This window comes from Gigantopelta aegis, chromosome 10 (genome assembly GCF_016097555.1).
Source record: "Gigantopelta aegis isolate Gae_Host chromosome 10, Gae_host_genome, whole genome shotgun sequence".
In the NCBI taxonomy this organism is placed as follows: Eukaryota; Metazoa; Mollusca; class Gastropoda; order Neomphalida; family Peltospiridae; genus Gigantopelta; species Gigantopelta aegis.
Window position 1 is genome coordinate 18,044,118 of NC_054708.1, and position 15,840 is coordinate 18,059,957.

Genomic DNA, 15,840 nt, shown 5'->3' on the forward strand with positions numbered 1-15,840 from the left:
GAGTCGGTATCTGGATTAAAAATCCCATGCCTCGACTGGGATCCGAACCCAGTACCTACCAGCCTGTAGACCGATGGCCTAACCACCGAGGCCGGTCTCAAACTTTAAAGTGACAGGCCCTAGTTTTTAAACACTACAACATATTTTTCACTATTAGAGACATTTTTGATAATATAAGTTAGAAGTACATGTACTTACATTTTATAATTTAGAATATTCATTTTCGTATGCCTGAAGTGGCTCTGGTCATCTAGGTTTTTGTAATACCCCAAAATGTATTTTTCATAACAAAAAAAATCGATGTTTGTCTGAGAATAATGGCTAGCAAGGCAAGCTCTAGACGGTATTTTTAGACAGTATTTCCCCGTTTTAAACATCACAGACTTTAGCTTCTCTGTTATAACCTTATCCAAGTGTGCTGCAGGTTTGTAGATTAACTAAACTTATTGTCCATTTTCACAGGTTCAAGCTAGGGTATGCACCTTTAAACCGGCCTCGATGGCACAGTGGTTAAGCCATCAGACTACAGGCTGGTAGGTACAGGGTTCGCAGCCCAGTACCGGCTCCAAGCCAGAGCGAGTTCTTAATGGCTCAATGGGTAGGTGTAAGGCCACTACACCTTCTTCTCTCTCACTAACCACTAACCAACTAACAGCTAGTCTAGATAGCTGAGCTGTGTGCCAAGGACAGCGTGATTGAACCTTAAATGGATATAAGCATGAAAATAAGTTGAAATGAATGCGCCTTTAATCCATTTCCCATCATCACCACTTACATAAAACTAGGAAGTTGTAACATTAATTATAACTAACATTGATAGTATAACCATAGCTGAGATACATGCAGTTGAATAGGCAGGCTTCCTGTTGTCATGGGGATATTTAGTGCCTTAATTAGACAAATTCAGATCTTGTGTCTCCCTAGATCATGGATGGATCGAGGACATATTTTTAAGGTGGGGGGGGGGCACCAAGAAAAAAGGGGCACATTGGTTTGTTAAAAGGGCATCTTAATAAACATTTTAATATTTGCAGTTAATATGAATGCATTTGTGTATATATCACAGTGTTCAAACCAATTACTTTTACATGTAGATCTCAATCACTAAATCGTGAATTTTAGCGTTGACTGGGGCAGGAGAACAGGGAGAGGGACCCGGGAAGAAGCCATAGAATCAACTTTGTATATAAATATGACTATCATATATTTCATTGTAATTTGACTTTGATAACTTTTTTTTAAAGGGCACTATTCTAGGGATGGATCTGTCTAGGTAGGGCAAATATAACCTACAAAACAAAAACAATACAATTAAAGAGGCACTTGTAAGCACTTGTAAATTAAAACTTTAAAAGGCACTATTCTAGTGACGGCTTGGTCTAGGTAGGGCAGTTATGCATAAAAAATTATACAAAGGGGCATTTGTAAATTATATACCAGCCTCGGTGGCGTCGTGGTTAGGCCATCGGTATACAGGCTGGTAGGTACTGGGTTCGGATCCCAGTCGAGGCATGGGATTTTTAATCCAGATACCGACTCCAAATCCTGAGTGAGTGCTCCGCAAGGCTCAATGGGTAGGTATAAACCACTTGCACCGACCAATGATCCATAACTGGTTCAACAAAGGCCATGGTTTGTGCTATCCTGCCTGTGGGAAGTGCAAAAAGGGCACTTGAAAAATTGGGGGGGGGGGAGCATGTGTTCCCCTGGTTCCCCCCCCCCCCCCCCCCCCCCCCCCCCACTCTGAATCCGCCTCTGCTAGATAAACACCAAGATCCCAAGATCTTATAGACCTTCCCAGCCTCTATCAACAATATATTTTGGAAACAATTTCAGTTTGATTTGATGTAAGAACAGAAGTAAAAGTGTTTTGGAAATAACATAAACAACCTTCCACTACTTTTGTGTGCAATTTTTAGTAAAAAAAATGGCATTCCTTGTTCATTTCAGGTAAAGTGGGTTTTAAAAAAAAAAAAATTAAAATGATTTGCAGAACTTTTTTCAAACTTACTAAGATGGTGGGGGTTTTTAATTCCTAATTTGAAATAACTTTTTTTCAAACTTACTAAGATGGTGGGTTTTTTTAATTCCTAATTTGAAATGCATGATTTCTTTGCATGTTTACAAGATATTTTCATAACCACCATATTCATAAGCAATATAATTTAACACATATACTTCCCTTGATGATAACGCTGTGATTGTGTGTAATGGCTTTGTCATCATACAGAAGTGGCTTGACACAAAGCACTTTTAAGTAGGTCAATGTTTTATTTAATGTCAGCAGACAGTGTGTATATTTATGTGTTCAAGGATACAGCACAGTTTTGAGTTTCTAGAACACACCCAAATGGATGGATCCTGTTTATATGGTAGACTGGGTGTTATACACTATTTTTTTAAAGGGCACTATTCTAGGGATGGATCTGTCTAGGTAGGGCAAATATAACCTACAAAACAAAAACAATACAATTAAAGAGGCACTTGTAAGCACTTGTAAATTAAAACTTTAAAAGGCACTATTCTAGTGACGGCTTGGTCTAGGTAGGGCAGTTATGCATAAAAAATTATACAAAGGGGCATTTGTAAATTATATACCAGCCTCGGTGGCGTCGTGGTTAGGCCATCGGTATACAGGCTGGTAGGTACTGGGTTCGGATCCCAGTCGAGGCATGGGATTTTTAATCCAGATACCGACTCCAAATCCTGAGTGAGTGCTCCGCAAGGCTCAATGGGTAGGTGTAAACCACTTGCACCGACCAATGATCCATAACTGGTTCAACAAAGGCCATGGTTTGTGCTATCCTGCCTGTGGGAAGTGCAAATAAAAGATCCCTTGCTGCTAATCGGAAAGAGTAGCCCATGTAGTAGTGACAGCGGGTTTCCTCTTAAAATCTGTGTGGTCTTTAACCATATGTCTGACGCCATATAACCGTAAATAAAATGTGTTGAGTGCGTCATTAAATAAAACATTTCATTTTTGTAAATTATAATTTTAAAGGGTCTATTCTAAGGATGGCTCTGTCTAGGTAGAGCAGTTGTACATAAAAAATGATACAAAGGGGCATTTGTAAATTATAATTTTAACTGGAACTATTCTAGGGACGGCTTTGTCTAGGTAGGGCAGTTATACATAAAAAACAATACAAAAGGGGCATTTGTAAATTATAGCTGTAAAGGGCACTATTCTAGAGACAGCTGTCTAGGTAGGGCAGATATATATACAATTACAGAGCCTATTGTTCATTAGGAATTTTGAAAATCTATACAATTTCAAAGCAAAAACTATTAGGCTATCATTGTGCAACTTTGATCACGCAACTTTAAGGCACTCATTACTCGTGTTAGACAATGTGGTGAACCCTGCTGAGACTCAGTAACACAGACACACATCTGCAAGCATGCGCATACATGCATAATTTAACTTCATGCACCTAAAAATGCTTATGTGCAAAACAATTTTTATACAAACAAAAAGGGCACTTGAAAAATTGGGGGGGGGGGGAGCATGTGTTCCCCTGGTGGTCCCCTCCCCCCCCCCCCCCCCCTGAATCCGCCTCTGCTAGATAAACACCAAGATCCCAAGATCTTATAGACCTTCCCAGCCTCTATCAACAATATATTTTGGAAACAATTTCAGTTTGATTTGATGTAAGAAAAGAAGTAAAAGTGTTTTGGAAATAACATAAACAACCTTCCACTACTTTTGTGTGCAATTTTTAGTAAAAAAATGGCATTCCTTGTTCATTTCAGGTAAAGTGGGTTTTAAAAAAAAAAAAATTAAAATGATTTGCAGAACTTTTTTCAAACTTACTAAGATGGTGGGGGTTTTTAATTCCTAATTTGAAATAACTTTTTTTCAAACTTACTAAGATGGTGGGTTTTTTTAATTCCTAATTTGAAATGCATGATTTCTTTGCATGTTTACAAGATATTTTCATAACCACCATATTCATAAGCAATATAATTTAACACATATACTTCCCTTGATGATAACGCTGTGATTGTGTGTAATGGCTTTGTCATCATACAGAAGTGGCTTGACACAAAGCACTTTTAAGTAGGTCAATGTTTTATTTAATGTCAGCAGACAGTGTGTATATTTATGTGTTCACGGATACAGCACAGTTTTGAGTTTCTAGAACACACCCAAATGGATGGATCCTGTTTATATGGTAGACTGGGTGTTATACACTATCAGTATATCTGAGTTTACCATCTCATGAAATCTCGGTAAACTAATCTGCATTCTTTGCTGGCCTCCAAGTCACATTTTCATCTTTGGGTGGATCTCTGTCAAGGTCAAAGTTGGTGGCCATGACTAATGTGTACAAACCTCAGGATATACATTTATTACATAACCCAATTTTTATTCTAAATTATGGTGTTTGTTTGTTGTTGTTGTTTGTCAAACTAGAAAAATCAAGTTAATAAACCCAATATGATAATTTAATTTTTTATATTGTTTAAAAGGTGTTCTTTCAAAGCTGTTCGCTTTAAGTAATCTTAAGTAATCATAATAGTACACAATGTATTATCCCACCAAAAGTATTTATTAATTGTGATTAGCATCTGGTTTTTTTTTTTTTTTTTAAAGTTTGTTTTGTTTAACGACACCACTCAAGCAATTAATTAATTAATCATCGACTATTAGATGTCAAACATTTTATAATTCTGACTCATCATCATCAGAGGAAACCCGCTACATTTTTCCTAATGCAGAAAGAAATCTTTTATACGTACCATCCCATAGACAGAATAGCACATCCCATGGCCTTTGACTGCTTGTGGTACACCGGTTGGAACGGGGTAGACAGGGTAGTAGTACATACCACGGCCTTTGATATACCAGTCGTGGTGCACTGGCTGGAAATAGAAATAGCCCACACACCGACGGGGATCGATTTCAGACCGCACGCATCGAGCGAGCACTTTACCACTGGGCATGTAGACATTTAATATTTGAAATAGTTTCTTTAATGGTTTGTACATATGTTTTATCTTTAAGCAAGGAATTGTTAAATTTCCAGTTTGTTACCGTGTATAAAAGTGGTGTAGTTTTAAATGTAAAATGACCCTGGAGTGGTCAAATCTATAAGAGCTGTCTATTTTAACTTTTTCAACAAATTGCATTAGATTATCTGAAAGAAGATAAAAGTCTAGTCAAGCTTGTTTTACAGGATTTTTTCTTTTACTTAAGTATATTTTTTTAAACTGGAGGTAGAGTTCTCAGTCTTCAGAATGGATTTTTAAAACTATATTTTCCTAAGTTTTTTAGTATTTTGTCCATAGCTTTAGGGTTGTTGATATGCGTGTAATTATTTGTGTCTACAAAATTGATGTCTCCATATAAAATATATTTTTCATTTCCAAATTCTTCAATTATTAGTCCCCTACCAGTCCAACTGGAGGGGACTATAAGTTTCATCTCCGTCCTTCTGTCGGTCTGTCCATCCATCTGTCTGTCTGAAATTTTGTATGTAGCTTTATCACATACTGACTGGCCTCGGTGGCGTCGTGGCAGGCCATCGGTCTACAGGCTGGTAGGTACTGGGTTCGGATCCCAATCGAGGCATGGCATTTTTAATCCAGATACTGACCCCAAACCCTGAGTGAGTGCTCCGCAAGGCTCAATGGGTAGGTGTAAACCACTTGCACCGACCAGTGATCCATAACTGGTTCAACAAAGGCCATGGTTTGTGCTATTCTGCCTGTGGGAAGCGCAAATAAAAGATCCCTTGCTGCCTGTCGAAAAAAGAGTAGCCTATGTGGCGACAGCGGGTTTCCTCTTTAAAACAGTGTCAAAATGACCATATGTTTGACGTCCAATAGCCGATGATAAGATAAAAAATCAATGTGCTCTAGTGGCGTCGTTAAATAAAACAAACTTTACTTTACTTTTATCACATACTGTTACAGATGAAGTTTAACTTTCATTGCAATTTACCCATTTTTGACAAAATTATGGCCATTGAACTTAGGAGATATGAAAAAACTATTCCGGACTTTTGTTTTGCAATACCTGAAAATATTGATGTGAAATTTTGTATATAGCTTTATCATGTACTGTTACTGATAAAGTTTAACTTTCATAGTGATTAACCCACTTTTCACAAATGTTTGGCCATTGAAAGAAAGAAAGAAATGTTTTATTTAACAACGCACTCAACACATTTTACGGTTATATGGCGTCAGACATATGGTTACGGACCACACAGAGTTTGAGAGGAAACCCGCTGTCGCCACTACATGGACTACTCTTTCCGATTAGCAGCAAGGGATCTTTTATTTGCGCTTCCCACAGGCAGGATTGCACAAACCATAGCCTTTGTTGAACCAGTTATGGATCACTGGTCGGTGCAAGTGGTTTACACCTACCCATTGAGCAGCAAATGAGCAATCTTCACACCTTCACAGATATTAGTACCCATTCAGTCAGACATCTCCACTATGTATCAATTAAGAAGTTGTGACTGGAATGCATTTAATTGCCTCTTCGTAATCTGATGTTGACATTCCAAATGGTTAAATTAGTGTTTTTTAATTACATTTTTTTTCTTCTGAATAAGGCGACATGTGGAAAGGTGATTTTTTTTTAAACAGCAGTACAGATGGTAAAAAGAAAAAAAAATACTGACTGTAAAAGTTGCACCTGTACTCGGTGGTCACTTTTGACTACTACTTTGTGAGACCGCTGTAACTTCTTTAAACGTATTTATTTATTTGTTTATTTTTAGATTAAAACTTCAAGTCTCCCTCCTGTAAGTGGGCGGGACATAGCCCAGTGGTAAAGTGCTCACTTGATGCGCGGTCGGTCTGGGATCGATCCCCATCAGTGGGCACATTGGGCTATTTCTCATTCCAGCCAGTTCACCATGACTGGTATATTAAAGGTTGTGGTGTGTACTACCCTGTCTGTGGGATGGTGCATATAAAAGATCCCTTGCTGTTAATCAAAAAGAGTAGCCCATGAAGTGGTGACAACAGGTTTCCTCTCTCAATATCTGTGTGGTCCGTAACCATATGTCTGACACCATATAACCGTAAATAAAATGTGTTGAGTGCGTCGTTAAATAAAACATTTCTTTCTTTTTTCTTTCCCTCCTGTAAAAAACTTTGGCCTCGCTATGATTTTTACTTCGCGTGAGGTCTTGGAACACATTGATTTGTTAATCATCGGCTATTGGATGTCAAACATTTGGTAATTTTGACATATAGTGTTAAGGAGGAAACCTGTTAAATTTTTTATATTAGTAGCAAAGGGGTTTTTTATCTGCAGAGAGGAAACACGCTACATTTTTCCATTAGTAGCAAGGGATCTTTTATATACACCTTCCCACAGAAAGGATAGCACATACGACGGCCTTTGATGTACCAGTCATGCTGCACTGGCTAGAGCTAGAAATAGCCCAATGGCCCACCGACGGGGATCAATCCTAGACCGACCGCACATCAAGCAAATGCTTTACCACTGGGCTACATCCCACCCCCTCCAAAAACAAATTAAACTAGCTACACCCCTAGAATTACTTCTATAAGAGCTAAACATGCATTTGAATCCCCATTGAGTTTGTATATGTGTGTGGTTCTAATTGTTTTATAACATGAATAGGCCTATCCTGTAAACAGTTTATGCAATATTTCTATTGGTTTATGTAGTTGTAGTTAAGTATGTCTCTCCAATTGTCATTATTTGTAAAACCAGCCATATATACCGTAGCCATAATTCTTTGTGGTATTTAAAAACAAAATTGAAGACCCAGCTACCTAGAAAAGGGAGTTCAGAAACCATGCTAGATTTGGCAAAAAAAAGAGGACTTTGACTTTACTGGTGGGGAGGGGGGGGGGGGGGGCGTAGCCCAATGGTAAAGTACTTTCTTGGTGTGCGGTCATTCTAGAATCGATCCCCGTCATTGGGCTATTTCTTATTCCAGCCAGTACACCAAAGGCCTTGGTATGTGCTATCCTGCTTGTGGGATGGTGCATATAAAAGATCTCTTGCTACTAATGGAACAATGTAGCAGGTTTCCTCTCCATGATTATATGTCAAAATTACCAAATGTTTGACATCCAATAGCCAATGATTTATAAATCAATGTGCTATAGTGATATTGTTTAACAAAACAGACTTTTTTACTTTCCTGTGTAATTTATATTGTTAGCCATTGGCAGCATATTACCATTACAATTGTTACAATTGCTATATTCTCAAATTCTTTAATTATGCAATAATTCTTTTTGTGGGATCAATTGATTTATAGTTAGTTATAACAAATAAATACAAAGTAGTGAAATGTGGAACTTACAACCATGACAATGGAACATTAATTCTTCAAAAGCAATCTGGCTAATAAAGCAGCATGATAATTTTGTATTTAGGTGAACACTGTACAAGTCTGTGTAATTAGGTTTACTCTAGGAACATCTAGGTAATAAACCAACAGGGACATTTTGTGTTTAGAAATCTGTGGCTAATAAAGTAACATTATTATTTTTCGGTCCTATAAATAGAGAATAATATATGAGTGCTCGTTAGATACCATTTATCTCACAACAAGTATTAAAATGTATCTAACAAGCGAAAGCGAGTTTGATACGTTTTTAAGCAACAAGTTGTGAGATAAATGGTATCTAACAGACACGAATATATTATTCTATTTCTTACATATCCTCAAAAACCAGGTTTTAAGCAAATTTTAACATCTTTTTCGACTAAAAGTTATTTACAGTCGTTGCACTTGTAGCTGACTATACGTCACAGTGTAATCAATTTCCATCATGTAGTATTTCATTGGTGGTAGGGCATTGGTGACCTGGTCACCTAGGAGCAGCCAGTCGTATGTCTTGAAATTGTTAACACACGTACATGTGTTAACAAGTTGAAGTATGTGTAATCATAAATAACACATGGTGTTCTCACCAACGGGTGTGTAAGAAACTATTTTTTTATGGTTTTGATGGGGGTTTTGGGGGGAGTAGTGCAGGAGGGGGGTTTGGGGAGAGTAGTGTGGGATGGGGGTTTACTGAAGCACATTATGTATTATATTATATTTAATTTATTAATTTAATTCTGACTAAAGTTCCGTATGATCATGTACAAATAAGCAGTGTCAGCGCCTTCAAGGCACATCAAAGTGACCAAATGTTTGACATCCAATAGCAGATGATTAATATATCAAGGTGCTCTGTAGTGGTGTCACTGGCCTCGGTGGCGTCGTGGTTAGGCCATTGGTCTACAGGCTGGTAGGTACTGGGTTCGGATCCCAGTCAAGGCATGGGATTTTTAATCCAGATACCGACTCCAAACCTTGAGTGAGTGCTCCGCAAGGCTCAATGGGTAGGTGTAAACCACTTGTACCAACCAGTGATCCATAACTGGTTCAACAAAGGCCATGGTTTGTGCTATCCTGCCTGTGGGAAGTGCAAATAAAAGATCCCTTGCTGCTAATCGGAAAGAGTAGCCCATGTAGTGGCGACAGCGGGTTTCCTCTCAAAATCTGTGTGGTCCTTAACCATATGTCTGACACCATATAACCGTAAATAAAATGTGTTGAGTGTGTCGTTAATTAAACCATTTCTTCTTCTATAGTGGTGTCATCACCCATTTTAAAAGGGCCTACAGGATTGTTTTTTTATTATCTTGTGGCTGAATGTAGCTCGGTTGATGGAGCACTCGCCTGAGGTGCTTGTGTCGTAGGATCAAACCACCTCAATGGACCCATTCTCATTTGGGTGGGGCGGGACGTAGCCCAGTGGTAAAGCGGACACCTGATGTGTGGTCAGTCTAGGATCGATCCACGTCGGTGGGCCCATTGGACTATTTCTCGTTCCAACCAGTGCACCACAACTGGTATAGCAAAGGCCGTGGTATGTGTCATCCTGTCTGTGGGAAAGTGCATATAAAAGATTCCTTGCTGCTATGAAAAAATGTAGCGGGTTTCCTCTCTATGACTGCGTCAAAAATGCCCATATGTTTGATGTCCAATAGCCAATGATTAATAAATCAGTGTGCTCTAGTGGTGTCATTAAACAAAACAAACCTCTTTTGGGTTTTCCATGTCTCATCCGGGTGCTCCACAACTGATATATCAAAGGCTGTGGTATGTACTGTCCTGCATGTGGGGGGAAACGTTTGACATCCAGTAACTGATGTTGAATAAATCAACGTGGTCTAGTGGTGTCGTTAAACATTAGAAGCTTTAACTTGATTTATGTGTTGGTAGAGTGTGTACCTGATCTGGACTGAAGGAAGGAAAGGAAGGAAATGTTTTATTTAATGATGTACTCAACACATTTTATTTACAGTTATATGGCGTCAAACGAGAAATATCCTAATGGGCCTACTAACGGGGATCGATCCCAGACTGACCTCACATCGAGCGGGACGTAGCCCCATGGTAAAGTGCACTCCTGATGCGTAGTCGGTCTAGGATCGATGCGTGACCTCGCATCGAGCGGGGTAGCCCCTAGGATCGATCCCAGACTGACCTCGCATCGAGCGGGACGTAGCCCCATGGTAAAGTGCACTCCTGATGCGTTAGTCGGTCTAGGATCAATCCCAGACTGACCTCGCATCGAGCGGGACGTAGCCCCATGGTAAAGTGGACTCCTGATGCGTGGTCGGTCTAGGATCGATCCCAGACTGACCTCGCATCGAGCGGGACGTAGCCCCATGGTAAAGTGCACTCCTGATGCGTGGTCGGTCTAGGATCGATCGAGCGGGACTGCCCCTCGCATCGAGCGGGATCCGTAGCCCCATCGAGCGGGACGGTAAAGTGCACTCCTGATGCGTGGTCGGTCTAGGATCGATCCCAGACTGACCTCGCATCGAGCGGGACGTAGCCCCATGGTAAAGCGCACTCCTGATGCGTGGTCGGTCTAGGATCGATCCCAGACTGACCTCGCATCGAGCGGGACGTAGCCCCATGGTAAAGCGCACTCCTGATGCGTGGTCGGTCTAGGATCGATCCCAGACTGACCTCGCATCGAGCGGGACGTAGCCCCATGGTAAAGTGCACTCCTGATGCGTGGTCGGTCTAGGATCGATCCCAGACTGACCTCACATCGAGCGGGACGTAGCCCCATGGTAAAGTGCACTCCTGATGCGTGGTCGGTCTAGGATCGATCCCAGACTGACCTCACATCGAGCGGGACGTAGCCCCATGGTAAAGTGCACTCCTGATGCGTGGTCGGTCTAGGATCGATCCACGTCATTAGGCCCATTGCCGTTGGACTATTTCTCGTTCCAGCCAGTGCACCACGACTGGTATATCAAAGGCCGTGGTATTTTACTACCCTGTCTGTGATATGATGCATATAAAAGATCGCATGCTGCTAATCGAAAAGAGTAGCCCATGATGTGGTGACAGTGGGTTCAGCAACTTCAACTGTTGTGTTAAAGTTTTGTGTTCAGTTGATTTATAGTTGCAGCTACATGTATGGATATTCACCACAGTGAAAAGCTAGCAAATTAACATTATGGTTCCATGTTGATTTGGTGATTTTTAAACACAGACAGATGGTCTGTGGTAACTGATGACTGGATGAAGGATTGACAGTGTATGTCACAGAGCCACGATGTAGTTTCAATATGATTTTGTTTGTTTAACACACATTCTGTCCTGTTAAGTGTCAGGTTATCAAGTCTGCTGTTAAATGGTAAATTAATTGTTATGCATATTCACATATATGCAGATATCTTGTTTCATGGTCGGCTACCAAAGCCAAATCTAGTTAATGACCGTTAAAGTTTGAGGGGCAGAACGTAGCCCAGTGGTAAAGCACTCGCTTGATGTGCGGTCAGTCTGGGATTGATCCCCGTCGGTGGGCCCATTGGGCTATTTCTCGCTCCAACCAGTACACTACAACTGGTGTATCAAAGGCCATGGTATGTGTTATCCTGTCTGTGGGATGGTGCATATAAAAGATCCCTTGCTGCTAATCGAAAAGAGTAGCCCATGAATTGGAGATAGCGGGTTTCATCACTCAGTATCTGTGTGGTCCTTAACTATATGTCCGATGCCATGTAACCGTAAATAAAATGTGTTGAGTGCATCCTTAAATAAAACATTTCCTTCCTTCCTTCTTGTTAAAGTTTGTTTTGTTTAACGAAACCACTGATTAATTAAGCATTGGCTATTGTATGTCAAACATTTGGTAATCCTGACATGTGGTCATCAGAGGAAACCTGCTACATTTTTCCTAATGCAGCAAGGGATTTTTATATGTACTTTCCTACAGACAGGAAAGTGCATTGTCCAGTTTGTTCAGTGTGATACACTGGTTGAAACGAGAAAACCCAAATCAGTTGAATGGATCCACTGAGGTTGTTCGATCCTGCAATGCAAGCCCCTCAAGCGACTCATCCGACTGAGCTAAATCCCACCCCTTGATTGGCTGTAGTCATTAAGTGTGCAAGAGAGCTGCTTTAAAATAGTCTTTTCTTGAAATGCCTGTTAGACTTTCCATAGCAATTTATTATTTTAAATATGATGAGGAAGGCAGAATTAAAAGGTTGTCAACAAAATTAGTTTTAAACCAGGGATTCTAGATTATGGTATCCCTACTCCCATGGCTAGTGATGTTCAGTGTTGGGCTAGTAAATAACTACTATTGCCATGCCTAGTTAATTTTTTTGGTCAAATGTTGCAGTTAAGTCTATTTTGTAAATATGAATATCTTGCTCCCACCTCAACCCCCCAATGTTAGTGTTTTTAAGCTCTATCTCCCTCTTTAGGTGGCATATTTGATTATTACTATTATTTAGTAAAATTGTACTAACTTAAGTAAAGTAGGGCTTGTGAATTTTTAATTGTGGCTAGTAAATTTTTAAAATAACTGATGCCATGCCTAGTGGATTTTATCAAAATTCTAGAAGCCCTGTTTAAACGTACAGTAAAATCTCTCAAAACCAGACACTCTATAAACCAGAATCACAACACAACAGAACCTCTGTAAACTGGATACCCTTTAATACCAGACGTTTTACTTGGTCATGTGGCTATCAGGTTTAGAGGACTTGTTGGATTTGCAGATACTGTTGGTGCTTGGGCCCTGGGGGCGATTCCATCTGCAGCTATCTCACTCTCTTGACACTGTTGCTTCAAGGATATATGATCAGAAATATATCTTAACAAATCATATGTTCGTATGGTTAGTACAGGCCCGTAGGATGGATTTTCAAAGTGGGAGGGCGGGGGCTCATTTTTATGGTTGTATCGTCAGGTTTCCATATTAGCATTATAAGACATTTTAAAGTTCCGAAATAAAAATTGGCGACAAAAATGGGGGAGGGGGGGCTGAGAAAGTGCATAGTAGAAGTCCTGCAAAAAATAAGCTATAATGTCACTACAACACACGCCACCGTGATGTCATAGCCTACAATGGTTTTACAATTTCATTGCGCTAAGATAGCTTCATGATTCATTCTTACATTGCTGAATAGTGTATTTTTATTTATTTTTATTTTGTTATTATTTTGTTTAAATGTTACACAATATCTGTGAATGGTTCTATATATAGATAATATATAGAGGAGGACCTCCTTTGGTGTGACGAGCTGTCATCTTCCTTTTGTCCGTTAAAGAAAAGTTCTTCATGATTAATGTTTACATCATTTAATAGACTGGTGTTTTTTTACAATATGGTAGCAGCTAAATGTCAGTGGAGGATGATCCAGAGTTAAATGGCTGTTGTCATTAAATGTGTAAAATAGTTACTTTAAAGTGGATGGGGTGGTATGTAAAACTCATTTTGTCAATTAAAGAAAATACACTCATTATCTTTCAAACTTAATGGTGTATATTTAAAGTATTGTTGAATATTAGTGGATGATGTAAAACTCATTTTGTCAGTTAAAGAAATACACTCATTATTATATTTCAAAATTAATGATACACATGTATATATTTAAAGTATTGTTGAATATTAGTGGATAATGATACAAACAGGTCATATATCTATTGTCCTGGGGCCTAATTCACAAAGGTCTCTTGGGCTCTGCTAGACAACAAAGCATCCTCTTTGCAAGTCTTTTAGCATTGCACTGCGAGATCGCAAAGTTGAGAGAGTTTAGTGAATTAGGCCCCTGGTTTCTTTTCTTTTTTCTTTTTCTTTCTTTTCTTTTCTTTTTTATTCTGTCAGTTAAAGAAAATTCCCAATTTCTAAGATCTTTTCTTTTCAATCTGATATGCATTTTTTTTTAATACAATTGAAATATTTACCACAAAATGTTTTGGCTCTATTACATTCTTTAATAAATGGATTTTATTCTTGCCAGTTCTAACCAACAAATAATGCTGACAAATTAAAAATGTTACCATTTCCTCAGATCAACTACCATCCATAGTTTTCTTTCATTACACATGAGGGGGCGAGATTGTGGTAAAGCGCTCACTTGATGCACGGTCGGTTTGGGATCGATCCCTGTCAGTGGGCCCATTGGGCTATTTTTCACTACAGCCAATGCACCACGACTGGTACGTCAAAGGCCGTGGTATGTGCATATAAAAGATCCCTTGCTGCTAATTGAAAAGAGTAACCCATGAAGTGGTGACAGCAGGTTTCCTCCCTCAATATCTGTGTTGTTCTTAACCATATGTCCGACACCATATAACCATAAATAAAATGTGTTCAGTGTGTCATTAAATAAAACATTTCCTGCCTTCCTTCATTATACATGTATTTATATGTTAAGGGCTGGACATAGTCCAGTGGTAAACGGCTCGCTTGATATGCGGTTGGTCTTGGATCGATTCTTGTCAGTGGGCCCATTGGGCTATTTCTCATTCCAGCCAGTGCACCACGACTGGTATGTCAAAGCCCATGGTATGTGCTATCCAGTGTGTGGGATGATGCACATAAAAGATCCCTTGCTGCTAATGGAAAAATGTAGTGGGTTTCCTCTTTAAGACTATTATGTCAAAATTACTAAAAGTTTGACATCCAATAGCTGATGATTAATAAATCAATGTGCTTTAGTCATGTCATTAAACAAAACAAACTTTAACTTTATATTTTAAATGTATATGTTTGTGTATTTTTCTTTCCAGTCCAAATCCTGGCAAACTCGATGGTGTGTTCTACACCCAGGGAATGAAGAGACTCCTCCAAAACTCGTGATCTTCGAATCAGAACCTCACAGTATTAAGCATCCACATAACAAAAAGGTGATCGATTTAGGACAAGTTGAACACATAAGAACTGAAAGACTGCACTCAAAGCCAAAGGGTTTGGAACATGGATTTGAAATTCTTACCAGCCATCAGAAACATACCTTTGCTGTAAACAGTGAAAGAAGCTTGAACACCTGGATAAAAGTTCTTCACCAGCAAGTAGAAGACTATCAAAACAGAATGGCAAGTCGACTGACTCATGCACACACTACAGCAGAGTCGGATGATGAAGAAGATTACAAGCATTTGTACATGGATGACAATATCATATATGAATCGGCAGACCCCAGTAAGTATTCATTTGTACATGGATGACAATATCGTATATGAATCGGCAGACCCCAGTAAGTATTCTTTTGTACATGGATGACAATATCGTATATGAATCGGCAGACCCCAGTAAGTATTCTTTTGTACATGGATGACAATATCGTATATGAATCGGCAGACCCCAGTAAGTATTCATTTGTACATGGATGACAATATCGTATATGAATCGGCAGACCCCAGTAAGTATTCATTTGTACATGGATGACAATATCATATATGAATCGGCAGTCCCCAGTAAGCATTCTTTATTATTAAAGGGGAATTGCACTATTCTAAGACTGTGTATCAAGTTTGCCCTGGCTGAAAACATTTTCTTATTTTATTTTGGTTTTCACCT

The 15,840-nt window shown here is 39.3% G+C and overlaps 1 protein-coding gene across 1 annotated transcript in view; it reads left to right on the forward strand.

Annotated features, from left to right (window-relative positions):
* Positions 1–15,840, forward strand: part of LOC121382683 (DNA ligase 1-like) — a 44,728-nt gene that overhangs the window by 21,785 nt on the left and 7,103 nt on the right. The window contains exon 2 of the mRNA XM_041512221.1: positions 15,051–15,462. Coding sequence (XP_041368155.1) covers positions 15,051–15,462 — 412 coding nt within the window. The remainder of the gene's footprint in view (positions 1–15,050; positions 15,463–15,840) is intronic.